The 13,696-nt window shown below is 43.7% G+C and overlaps 1 protein-coding gene across 1 annotated transcript in view; it reads right to left on the bottom strand.

Moving 5' to 3' along the window:
• Nucleotides 1–12,763, bottom strand: part of LOC142861177 (binder of sperm protein homolog 2-like) — a 20,983-nt gene extending 8,220 nt beyond the window's left edge. Inside the window, exons 1-2 of the mRNA XM_075993382.1 lie at nt 12,681–12,763; nt 8,526–8,558 (exon numbers count right to left, since the gene is read on the bottom strand). Coding sequence (XP_075849497.1) covers nt 8,526–8,558; nt 12,681–12,738 — 91 coding nt within the window. The 5' untranslated portion in view covers nt 12,739–12,763. The remainder of the gene's footprint in view (nt 1–8,525; nt 8,559–12,680) is intronic.
• Nucleotides 12,764–13,696: the final 933 nt, after the last annotated feature.

Genomic DNA, 13,696 nt, shown 5'->3' with positions numbered 1-13,696 from the left:
ACTCTGGTCTCACCTTGGATCACCCTTCTTTGTGTTCCCTCTGCTCAAACCTTGTAAAATGTCCCAGTGTGCCCCCATTTTTCTTGCCTTGGGGTTTACAGACACAACCTTCTTTGTTACGCGGGAACTCCTCACCCCTTTTGCTTGTTGACTCTCCTCTTACGTTGAGTTTACATGAGAATTTCCATGAAACTTTCTTGAACATCCAGACAAAGCTACATCCATTTGTATTGAACTTCCTCACAACTTCCCTTTCTTATATTTTAAAAATTTCTTAAAACTAAAAAAAAATTATTATGGATACATAATAGTTTTACATCTGTATACATGTGATGTTTTGTGTGATGATCAAATCAGGGTCGTTGGGGTATCCAATGCCTCAAGCATTTACCATTTTTTTTGTGCTAGGAACATTCCAATTCCACTCTTTTAGTTATTTTGAAATACACAATAAATTGTTATCATTATAAATTATTATATAGTTGCCCGATTGGGCTACCAAACATTAGACCTTATTCCTTCTATCTAACTATATTTTTGTACCCATTAACAATCTTCTCTTTGACACGTTCCTCTGTCCCCACCCACCAACGACCCCTTCCAGACTCTGGTAACCATTATTCCACTCTATGCTTTTGTAAGTTCAATTTTTTATTTGTATAAATTTAAGGGATACAAGCACAGTTTGGTTACATGGATATATTGCACAGTGGGGAAGTCTGAGCTTTTAGTGTATCCATCACCAGAATAAGGTACGTTGTACCCATTAAGTAATATCTCATCCCTCACCCCTCTCATGCCCTCCCTCTCTTCCGAGTCTCTAATGACTATTATTCCGTGATCTATGTCCATGCATACACATCATTTAGCTCCCACTTATAAGTGAGAATGTGCAACACTTGACTTTCTGTGTCTGGGTTGTTTCACTTAAGACAATGGCCTCCAGTTCCACCCATGTTCCTGAAAAAGACGTGATTTCATTCTTTTTATGGCTGAGTAATATTCCATTGCGTGTATATTAATACACGTCCAGAAAGTATCCAGCCATGCAACCATTCTTGTTGTAGTCACAGTGGCTGGATATTTTCCAGACAGCCTTCATATGCAACATTTTCTCTACCCATTCATGCATCGATGGGTGCTCAGGTTGATTCCATATCTTCGCTATTGTGAGTATTGCTGTGATGAACATGTAAGTGCAGGTCTCTGTTGATATGATGATTTCTTTCCCTTTGGGTAGATACTCAGCAGTGAGATTGTTGGACTGAGTGGTAGTTGCAGTTGTAGTTGGTTGAGGAATCTCCATGCTGTTTTCCAAAGAGGTTGTACTGATTTACATTCCCACCAACAGAGTATAAGAATTGCTTTTTTTCTGCATTGGCACTGACGACTGTTAGAGGTCCCTGAGTGATGCACTTGTGTGCTACTTGAGGGACTGACCGGCCTGAAATGGGCAGATACACTGTAAGTGCCCAACACTGCTGCCTTCCTGAGTCCCTGGGGTTGTCACTGGCAGTCCCGCGTTGCAGAGTGTGCGAATGCTCCAGCTAGTTCTGCCGGCCGCAGAGCCCGTCAGCCCAAGCCGGCTTGCGAGCTGCTCCAGGCAGACCTGTGGGCAGTGGCGGTTGCCCGTCTGTGCTGGCGTAAGCACAGCCCCACCCACGCCCGTGGTGGCAGTGATGGCTTGTGCTGGCTTGGGCGCCGCCCCACTCAGATGCACGGGTGGGGGCATTTGTCGCTCTGTGTGGCTTGAGTGCAGCCCTCCGCCACAGGCGGCAGCGACTGTCAGCGGCACTGGCTTGAGCGCTGTCTGGGTTAGATGTGCAGGCAGCAGCATTTGTTGAACCCTGTGGCCTGACCGTAGTCCCATCCATCCCTGTGGGCAGTGGTGACTGACAGCAGGCACTGGCTTGAGGGCTGCCCCACTCGGATCCTCAGATGGCAGCATTCATTGGCCAGGGGCTGGCTTGACTCCAACTCCACCCACGTCCTTGCGCTGTGATGATGATCAAGGCCCTGACAGCTTGACAGCTGACCCATTGAGATCCTCAAGGGGAGGTGGCATTTGTTGGCTGGGTGCCAGCTTGAGCGCAGCCCTGTCCATGTCAACAGGCAGTGGCGATTATGGGCTCACACAGGTGCCCCAGCAGCAGTGGGGGCCTGTGGCTTCTGCCCCCAGGACTCATGAGAGTGGCTGGCCTCCCTGCTCCCTCCCCAACTTGGACTGGCCATGGAGATGGGTCGGTAGCAGCAATGGATCTGATTGCTGGGTAGGGGCAGTACTCTGGGTATAAGATTTTATTTTATTTTTTAACACTAGAGTCTCACTCTGTTTCCCGGGCTAGAGTGCCATGGCGTCAGCCTAGCTCACAGCAACCTCAAACTCCTGGGCTCAAGCGATCCTCCTGCCTCAGCCTCCCGAGTAGCTGGGACTACAGGCATGTGCCACCATGCCCGGCTAATTTTTTCTATATATATTTTTAGTTAGCCAATTAATTTCTTTCTATTTTTAGTAGAGACAGGGTCTTGTTCAGGCTGGTTTTGAACTGACCTTGAGCGATTCTACCACTTCAGCCTCCCAGAGAACTAGGATTACAGACGTGAGCCACCATGGCCAGCCATGGGTCTAAGATTTTAAAATGATGTCAGCTGTAGTGCCCAGGGACCACGGTGTCCAGTGAGTCACTGCTGTGCCCTCTCTCCAGAGCAATGCCGATAGCTTCCTATGTTTGTCATGTGGCCTCCTGCAGTGCAGGGTGCCTGCTGCAGCCTGGATAGCAATGATCGTGGGGGCAGTGTGGAGCCCTGGGATTCCCCTCTGCACCTTCCCCACGTTTGCACTTGTCTTCCCTGTGTACCTGTAAACTGCAGAGCAGGTCGTCTCTTCTCTCTGCTTTACTTTGGGTGCCTCCTGTCACCTCTCTTTGGTTCACAATGCTCTCTCTCTCTCTTAGACTATTGATCTGAAGGTAGATATCTACTCACCACCTTTAGTCCTCTGCATGAGAGCTGTGTGCAGGCTGCTTCTAGTCTGCCATCGTGGCCTCCTCTCCTCGGTTCTCTAATCTGTTCCATTGAGCTATGTGTCTATTTTTATACCAGTACCATGCTATTCTGGTTACTATAGCCTTGTAGTGTAATTTGAGGTCAGGTAATATGATACTTCCAGCTTTGTTATTTTAAAGATTTATTTATTTTTTATTATTTACAGAAAAATTCTTGCTCTATCATCCAGGTTGCAGTGCAGTGCAATAATCATAGCTCACTGCAACCATGAACTCCTGGGCCAACCAATCCTCCTGCATTAGCCTTCTGAGTAGTTGGGAATACAGGTGCATACCACCACTTCCTGCTAATTAAATTTTTTTTTGGTAGAGATGGGATCTCACCATTTTTCCCAGGCTGATTTCAAACTCTTAGCCTCAAGTGATCTTCCTCCCTTGGCCTCCCAAAGCACTGAGATTATAGGTATGAGCCACGATGCCTAGCTGCCTTTTTGCTTAGGATTGCTTTGAGTATTTGGGCTTCTTTTTGGTTCCACATGAATTTTAGGATTGGTTTTTCTCACTGTGAAAAATGATGTTGGTGTTTTGATAGGATTGCATTCAATCTGTAGGTTGCTTTGGGCAGTATGGTCATTTTAATGATACTAGTTCTTCTGATCCATGCGCATGGTATGCCTTTCCATTTGTTTGTGTCATCTACAAGTTCTTTCATCAGCGTTTTGCAGTTTTCCTTGTAGAGATCTTTACCTCCTTGATTAAATATATTCCTAGATATTTTATTTTATTTTTTTGTATGTTTCCAGGAATTTGTCTATTTTCTCAAGGTTTTCTTGTTTGTGAGGGTATAGTTGTTGATAGTAGTCTCTGATGAACTTTGCATTTCTGTGATATCAGTTTTATTGTCTCCCTTTTATTTTCTGATTATGATTATTTGGATTTTTTTCTGTTCTTGGTTAGTCTAGCTAGCAGTTCATCAATTTTGTTTATTTTTTCAAAGAATCTACTTTTAGTGTCATCGATTCTTTGTATTTTTTTTGGTCTCAATTTTATTTAGTTGTATTCTGATCTTTGTCATTTCTTTTCTCTGCTACCATAGGGTTTGTTCTTGTTTTTCTAGTTTTTTGAAGTACAGCATTAGGTTGTTAATTTGTGATCTTTGTGTTTTTTGATGTAGGCATTTAACACCATAAATTTCCCTCTTCACACTGCTTTTGCTATAATCCAGAGGTTTTCATATGTTGTGTCTCTATTTTTATTCATTGCCATCAATTTTATAATTTCCACTTTCACTTCATTGTTGACTCAAATGTCAATCAGGAGCATGTTGTTTAAGTTCCATGTTTTTGTATAGTTTCAAGACTTCTTCTTCTTCTTTTTTTTTTTTTTTTTTTTTTTGAGACAGAGTCTCACTTTGTTGCCCAGGCTAGAGTGAGTGGCATCAGCCTAGCTCACAGCAACCTCAGACTCCTGGGCTCAAGCAATCCTCCTGCCTCAGCCTCCCGAGTAGCTGGGACTACAGGCATGTGCCACCATGCCCGGCTAATTTTTTTATATATATTATTTGGCCAATTAATTTCTTTCTATTCATAGTAGAGACGGGGTCTCACTCTTGCTCAGGCTGGTTTCGAACTCCTGACCTCGAGCAATCCGCCCGCCTCGGCCTCCCAGAGTGCTGGGATTACAGGCGTGAGCCACCGCACCCAGCCTCAAGTCTTCTTCACACTGATTTCTAGTTTTATTATCCTGTGATCTGAGAAGATACTTGATATATTTTGATTTTTAAAAATTTATTGAGGCTAGTTTTGTGGCTTAACATATGGTCTATCTTCAAGAATGTTCCATGTGCTGAAGACAAGAGTGTATATTCTGTGATTGGTGGATAGAGTGTACTGTATATGTCTGTTAGTGCTAATGTCCAATTTAAGTCCAGTGTTTTATTGTTGATTTTCTGTGTTGATGATCAGTCTAGTGCTGTGAGTGGGGTGTTGAAGTCCCCCACTATTATTGTATGGTTCTCTATCTCTTTCTTTAAATCTAATAATACTTGCTTTATGAATCTGGGTGGTCTGGTGTTGGGTGCATATGTATTTATAATTGTTATATCCTTTTGTTGAATTGATACCTTTATTATTATATAATGACCTTCTTTTCTTTCTTGTTTTTTACTGTTTTTGATTTAAAGTCTGTTTTATCTGCCATAAAAGTATAGCTACTCCTCACTTTTTGTTTCCATTTGCATAGAATATCTTTTTTAACTCTTTTACCTTGAGGCTATAAGTGGTGTTTTGTTTTTTTCTCTTTGAGATAGAGTCTTACTCTGTAGCCTGGGCTAGAGTACTGTGGCATCAGGCTCACTCACAACAAGCTCAAACTCCTGGGTTCAAGCAATCCTCCTGCCTCAGCCTCCCGAGTAGCTGGGACTACAGGCATGTGCTTCCATGCCAAGCTAATTTTTTCTATGTATTTTTAGTTGTACAGCTAAGTTCCTTCTATTTTTAGTAGAGACAAAGTCTCACTCTTGCTAAGGCTGTCCTTGACGTCCCGAGCTCAAACAATCTGCCTGCCTCAGCCTCCCAGAGTGCTAGGGTTACAGGTGTGAGCCACCACGCCTGGCCTATAAGTGTTTTTATTGGTAAGGTGAGTTTCTTGTAAGCAGTATATGGTTGGTTCATTTTTTTAATCCATTCCACAACTCTATATTTTTTGCATGAACCTATTAATCCATGTACATTCAAGGTTAATATTGAAATGTAAGGTTTTGTTCTTTTCATAATGTTAATTGTTATCTAATTGTTTTTGTATTCTTTGTTTCTTTATTTTCTGTTTTTTTCTTTGGAGTTTGTTGTAGTTGTGTCATGTTGCTCTTTAATTTCTTTCTCTTCCTCCTTTGTGTAATTCTTTTATAAGACATATGAGTTTTATTCTTTCATGTGTTTTTATGATGATGAGCATTGACCTTTCATTTCCCTGTTTGAACTCCTTTGAGCATTTCTTATGGGACCAATCTAATGGTGATGAATTCACTCAGCATTTGGGTACCTAAGAAAGACTGTATTTCTCCTTCATTTATGAAGCGTATTATGGCAGGATATAAAATGCATGATTGACAATTATTTTCATTAGGCACCCAGAGGGTAAGATCCTACTCTTTCCTGGCTCGTAAGGTTTCTTCTGAAAAGATTGCTGATAGTCTGATGAGGTTTCCTTTACAGGTGATGTGATGATTTTCTCTTGCTGATTTTACGAATTTTTTCCTTCACATTGGCTTTAGACAGTCGGATGACTACAGGTCATGGTGAAGTCCATCTTACAATGTATTTTCCTATTGTTCTCTGGGCTTCTTATATCTGGATATCTACATGTCTTGCTAGACTAGGGAAGTTTTCATTATTTACTTCCTTAAATAGCTTTTCTAAACTTTTCGCTTTTTCTTTTCCCACAGGAATGCCAATGATTTGTAAGTTCTGTAACTTTATGTGTTCCCATACTTCTTAAAGTCTTTCTTCACTCTTTTCTATTCTTTTTTCTTTGTTTTTGTCTGACTGGACTAATTCAAAAGACATGCCTTTAACTTCTGAGATTCACTCTTCTCCTTGGTCTGGTATATTGTTGAGGCTTTCAACTGTATTTTGTAATTCCTTCAATGAATTTTTCATTTCCAACAGTGTTTTCCTTTAAAGATATCTATCACCTTGACAAATTTCTCATTCCTATCCTGAGTTGATTTTCTGATTTCTTTGCATTGTTTTTTTCCAGATTTCTCTTGGATTTCATTGAGCTTTTCTAAAATCAATATTTTGAATTCTTGACCCAGGTAAAGAATTGCAAAAATTCAATTTGCAAAATTCAAATTGCAAAAATGCCAAGTGAGTGGGTGTGGGACCCATCTACCTTTCACTCTTCTAAACCAGCAATGCTCTTTCCCATGTCTTGATGAAGGGAGCAAATTGGGGCCATCAGTAAAGCCACACAGAGTTTGGCTGTAGACTGCAAAACCATCCCTTGCTGCAAAACTGGGAAAACCATGGCTCTCCAGACAATCTCTTCCCACTCTGGGATCCCTTGGAGGGGGAGAGCTCAATTCCAGTGCCCTTGGCTGGAAGGCACTCCATACTTGCCTCTCAGTTCTGCTTATGGGGGCTTCTTCCCACTCCAGGCCCATTACTCCAACCCATGGCCAAGATTCATTAATGCCTGTGGCAGCCACCTCTGCTAGGTTGCTGAATATTGGCATGAGCCAAGATTGAGAATCACATCCTCCTATAGGATCCTGAGTCCAGAAAAATGCCTAGTGCACTCCCCAGTTCTCTCTCTTCCCAGACTAGGTGCACTCCTGTGACCTGGGTTGCACGTTTCCCCACTGGAAAGGTGGATTGCAGTGGGATACTGTCTCCTTCTCTTATATTGCAGCTGCACTCACAGTTCTCAGCCCATCTCTTCCACAAATGCTGCCTGCCTACCTTCTCATCCTGGGATCTGAAGTGTCCTTCACTCTTCTGTTGAATTCCCATGCTCCTTCTTCAGTAAAAGTTCACAGTGTAAATCTCTACATTACTATTTTTCTTCTTTCGAGTGGGTGAGGCTATTTATAGAGACTGAGAGTAGATTGGTGGTTGCTTAGGGACGGGGTGCAAATGGGGAGTGAATGCAGATGGGTATTAAAGATCTTTTGGGGTGATGGAAATGTCCTAAAATTGGATTGTGGGGATATTTGCACTTCTCTGTAAATTTACCAAAAAAAAAAAAAAAAACACAAATAAACAAACAAAAAAAAAAAACACTGAATGATACACTTAAAATGGGTGAATTTCTTGGAATGTAGGTAGCACCTTGATAAGGATGTTGAAATTAACAAACAAGCAATCAACAAAAAACACAAATGCTTTTTTTAGAAGTTGAACTCACAGAAGCAGAGAGTAGGATGTGGGTTACAGAGGTTGGGTGTGGGTGCAGTGGGGAATGGGGAGACGTTTCCAAAGGGTACAAATTTCAGTTAGACAGGAGGAATAAGTTTCAGAAGCCTATCGCACAGTACAAAGATTAGAACTAACAATAATGTATTACATATTTCAAAATTGTTAAGAGATTAGATTTGAAATGTTCTCACCACAAAAAGAATGTGAGGTAATGGATAGGTTAATAAGGTTGATTTAATCATTCCACCATGTAAAAAACATATCAAAACATCACATTCTATCCCATAAATATATATAATTAAAATTAGCCCATTAATAATAAAAAAACAGACACATAACCCCCCAACATGCAAATGCTGATGTTAATTCCAATGGAGAAGAAAGCATTTTCTCGAGGGGCAGGAGAGGAAGTCTCAGATAGTTTACTGAACTATCTTGAAACATATAACTTGGCTGCTATGACCAGGGAGAGCCTTTTATGTCAAAAGAATAGCAAAGCAAAGGGTCAAATGGCAAGACAATGCAAGGGACAGGCAGGAATATAATACTGTTTAAGGGGTGCGGGCTAACATTTGAGATACTAATAAATAGAGGGTCTCCTTACCGATATATGGAGGGTGTAAATGAGCAATCAATTCTGAAAGAGAAAAAAAATATGGGTAAAAATTAAACCACCTCCTAAAATACCCTCTTCCCAGAATAATGGCTCTTTTTTTTTGAGACAGAATCTCACTGTGTTGCCCAGCTAGAGTGCTGTGGTATCAGCCTAGCTCACAGCAACATCAAAGTCCTAGGCTCAAGCGATCCTCCTGCCTTAGCCTCTCGGGTAGCAGGGACTACAGGCATGCGCCACCATGCCTGGCTAATTTTTTATATATATTTTTAGTTGGCCAATTAATTTATATCTATTTTTAGTAGAGACAGGGTCTCACTGTTGTTCAGGCTGGTCTTGAACTCCTGACTTTAAATGATCCTCCCGCCTCAGCCTCCCAGAGTGTTAGGATTAAAGGTGTCAGCCACCACGTCCAGCCATAATGGCTCTTAAAAGTACGTTGAAGTTCATGTAGCGAACTGTTGTGTTGTGGAAAAGTCCACAGTACCACATCTTGGATGACTTATGAACACTTCCAATTGGGAGATTGTGCATCTACCCACAAAATCTCATTTATTCAGATATGAACGGTGCCTATTCCATAGGTTTTTCTTTGAGTAAGCTCGAGTAAAACAACCTGGCTCCAGAAACTGAGTCTCTACAGCAATCTTGCCTCCTGGGGATATGGCCACAAAGCTGGACCTGCTCTGAGTGCAGCTGGTGACAGTCATTTTAGGTTAAAGCCCCAGGTCCCAATATTTTGTAATAAATGCCAGGAGCAGAGATGCTCTTGGGCAAGTTTTCTGCTTTGTCTAGTCCTGGAGCTCTTGGCTTTGCCAACACAATGGCTGCTCTGTATAATTTTTCATCTTTATTGTCTTTAATCTCCATAATCTTCTCCTGGTTTTTTTTAAACAGAGTCTCACTATGTTGCCCAGGCTACAGTGAGTGCCATGGCATCAGCCTAGCTCACAGCAACCTCAGACTCCTGGGCTCAAGTGATCCTCCTGCCTCAGCCTCCCGAGTAGCTTAGACTACGGGCATGAGCCACCATGCCCGGCTAATTTTTTCCATATATTTTTAGTTGGGCAATTAATTTCTTTCTATTTATTAGAGACAGGGTCTTGATCTTGCTCAGGCTGGTTTCGAACTCCTGACCTTCAGTGATCCTCCCGCCTCAGCCTCCCAGAGTGCTAGGACTATAGGCATGAGCCTTCGCACATGGCCTCTTCTCCTGGTCTTACAGGTGAAAGAGCAGAGAGAAACTTTTGTGTGTATTTTGTCCACACTGCCAAAAGCAGGTGCAGCCTAGACTCAAGTTCAGTTCTGCCTAATTCCAAGGACTAGGCTGTTTCTGTCAGTGTCATCCAACTTTCACTTATTCACTGAAATTCCCCAATTCTGAGGTTCAGAGAGAACTGTCTAGCTTTAATCCACATCCCCACGTTTCAGGAAAACAGCCTGTTTGTTCAGTGCCAGAGGCTGAATGTTTCCTGCAGCCCCATGATTTTTTTTTCCTCCTAAAAAATTGTGCTCTTTTATCATCCTGACCCTGTTGTAGAAAGCGTCTCTGTTGCAGCCCCACGCACAGAAACTGCTTCCTGTTAACACTAGCTAATGTTGACTTGGAGATTGCTACGTTCCAGTCGCTGTCTTCGTTTGATCTTCACAACAATCTTAGGAGGAAGAGATTAGGATGTATAACCCCCCTCTCCCTCCCGATCCTAAACCTCCAAGTTTTACAGATACAAAAACTTAACGCACAAAGGGGCAACTCGCCCTGAGGCAAGCAACTAATAACCGGTGGGAATTAGTTTTAAATTCAAGAAGAACGACTTCACAGACTGTTCCGAACCATCAGGGTATGCTTTTTCCAGGACGTATTGCAGGTACTCAATCAAGTATAAACACAATGTTAATAGCACCTTGGAAGTGCCATTTATCTGTGCAAGGGAATCAATCCCTTTGTGCTTGGCTTTCTTTACCTTTGACATAAAGATGCTAATTCATGGGCCATTGGAATTATGATATATTACATCTATATTATTTATATATATATGTTATCAGGATCTCCCTTGGGTTTATAAGGAAAGGAAGAGTTAGAGAGGGAAATTGCTTGCCTAAAACCACAGAACTAAGAAGTAGTTGAGGCATTCTGGCTCCAGAAACTGAGTCTCTACAGCAATCTTGCCTCATGGGGATATGGCCACAAAGCTGGACCTGCTCTGAGTGCAGCTGGTGACAGTCATTTTAGGTTAAAGCCCCAGGTCCCAATATTTTGTAATAAATGCCAGGAGCAGAGATGCTCGTGGGCAAGTTTTCTGCTTTGTCTAGTGGTGGAGCTCTTGGCTTTGCCAACACAATGGCTGCTCTGTATAATTTTTCATCTTTATTGTCTTTAATCTCCATAATCTTCTCCTGGTTTTACAGATGAAAGAGCAGAGAGATACTTTTGTGTGTGTTTTGTCCACACAGCCAAAAGCAGGTGCAGCCGAGACTCAAGTTCAGTTCTGGCTAATTCCAGGGACTGGGCTGTTTCTGTCAGACCAGAAAGTGGCCCTTTGCCATTTATTTCATCTACTAACATGGCTGAACACAATCAAATCCTTGCAGAGCCTCTGTCACTGTGCCTTATACATCTCTATCCATCACATCCCTGGCCAAACATTATCAGTTTACTGACCCAGCACTCCGAGATGGCCATGTTGTTCTCTTGGTGGAAATATAGAAAATCTTATAGAATAATAACCTCAGATCATCTGGTATTGTCTGAGATCATGATGCAATCTGAGATCATGGGATCATGACACAATGAGATAAAGTCAGATTGCTCCAGAATTTTGTGTAAACACAGGCAAATAGAAGGTCCCCCTTCAACCCACGAATTACCCAACACCTCTCCTATCTTGGTTAAAAGGAGTGATTGATGCCTCTTTATTTTATTTTTTTTTATTTTTTGAGACAGAGTCTCACTTTGTTGCCCAGGCTAGAGTGAGTGCCGTGGCATCAGCCTAGCTCACAGCAACCTCAAACTCCTGGGCTCAAGCGATCCTCCTGCCTCAGCCTCCCGAGTAGTTGGGAATACAGGCATGCGCCACCATGCCCGGCTAATTTTTTCTATATATATTTTTCGTTGGTCGATTAATTTCTTTCCATTTTTACTAAAGATGAGGTCTCGCTCAGGCTGGTTTCGAACTCCTGACCTCGAGCAATCCACCCGCCTCGGCCTCCCAGAATGCTAGGATTACAGGCGTCAGCCACCGCGCCTGGCTGCTTCTTCACTTATAGAACTTTCCTCTGGTTTTGGTCTTCCCTACAGATAAGATTTAGATATCCAGTCGTAGAATGGTTCTCTTTCTGACAGCGTCCGATCTTGAGTGAATCCTTGCTTCCTTCAGCCTCCTACTGCAAATCACCCACCGGAAGCCCAAGTCATGAAACAGGTTCTTCCTAACAGGCTCTTCCTTAGACACCCCGCACAGAGCGTCCTCAACCTGGCTGCAATGCGTGACTCCAGCGTGTCCCTCTGGAGGCCATGGCCATTCCAAGGGCTTTTGCCTACCTTTTCTACTTTAATCCTCACAACAGCTGTAGCAGACCAAGATCACATGCTCGCCACTGAATTTATTTGTTGTCTGGGGAGCAATTCCCATTTCAAGTGAGGAGGAAAACATAAAACTCCTCCCAGCTGTCTCTGTCCCATGACACTGCCCTCCTCCTCACAGGTCACTGCTGTAATTCTTGCAAAACCTGTAGAGGTTTTATGAACACTCAAGCAAGCAGATATCCATGCCTTTCACTCCTTTTTTCAATGCAAAGGATAGCTTAGTCTATATACTATTTATTTTGTACCTTGCTTCCTTAACGGCAGACCTTCCAGAACTTTCCAAAACAAAACAGAATAAGCTCCTTCTTACTTAAAGATTGTTATTACTATTTTAGAGATGAGCGGGCTGAGGCTGAGAGAGAGACAAAGTTACTTGCCCTATGCTCTCCCAGCCACCGAGAGGAAGAACCAGGAATCGAACCCAGGACTCTCCAAATTCTCCATTCTGCACCAACCACTCTGCTCTATGCGCTATTAATAGAATGTGTTTCCTGCCCGTCTCACCCCCTTCTTGCTGTGTCCTCTCCTCCTCCCACCCTTCACCCACCTGGCTGCCTCACCTGCATCCAGCCTGTGCATACAGACAGCCAGCGACAGCCAGCCCGCCAGATTGCTCATCACCTCCAACTGCCTGCAGGTGGCATGCGCCTTAGCACACGTCGCCTCGGATTTTATATCCTCCCCTTTCTGCCCCTCCTACTCTGGCTGCCTTCACAGACTCACTTTATAGCTTGTTGTCTCCACCCCCCCCCCCGCCCTAAATCTCAGGATGCTTAGAAAAATTAGGAACATTTGTTTAGAATGTTCTATAGCATTGCTCTGAAAGGGTAGTCCCTGGCCAGCACCACCACCCTTCCGGGAGCTGGTTAGAAATGTAAACCCTCCGCCCACCCCAAGAGCTGCTGCGGCCTGGGGGTGGGCCGGCCACCCCGCTGTAATGAGGCCTCTCGATCCATGAGTCCTGTGCTCACTGCAGCTTGAGAACCACCGCTCTGAGACTTTCATATCTATTCCATATCATTTGCTCCCTTGATGATGATGATGATGATAATTTTAAAAATGAGAGTCCAGAGAGAAAGACCAAGCCAGTTTTAGCCGTCCGATAGGTAAGACCCAGAGAGGGCAAGCATCCTGCCTGCAGGCAACCAGCAAACGGAAAGAACAGACTCAACTCCCCAGCTCCTGTGTGTGTGCCTCGTGGGTGACCTTAGAATTTTTGTTTCCATGTCACCTTTCTAGAGGGACCTGGGAAGGCAGCAGAGGCACGAGCGCCCAGAGAGAAAGGGAGAGGGGGTGCGGAGAGAGAGCTGGAAGGATGAGCGCCCCACACAGATGGGGTGTCCCCATGTCCCCGCCCCGGGGCGATCCGGGACACAGGACGGGCGGGCTAGGCGGCTCTGCATCCCGGCGTCTGGAAGGCAGGGCGCTGCCACTCCTGGCGCATGCCCGTGCTGAGGTCTTGTCGCACGCTGCTTTAGCGACGCCCCGCGTGCGGCCACCTGAGGACCAGGTACTGGCTAGAAATTTGCTTTTTCCAAACTGAGATAAAGAAAACGGGCCGGGCGCGGTGGCTCAC

This window comes from Microcebus murinus, chromosome 16 (genome assembly GCF_040939455.1).
Source record: "Microcebus murinus isolate Inina chromosome 16, M.murinus_Inina_mat1.0, whole genome shotgun sequence".
In the NCBI taxonomy this organism is placed as follows: Eukaryota; Metazoa; Chordata; class Mammalia; order Primates; family Cheirogaleidae; genus Microcebus; species Microcebus murinus.
This window is presented reverse-complemented; position numbering and strand designations above follow the sequence as displayed.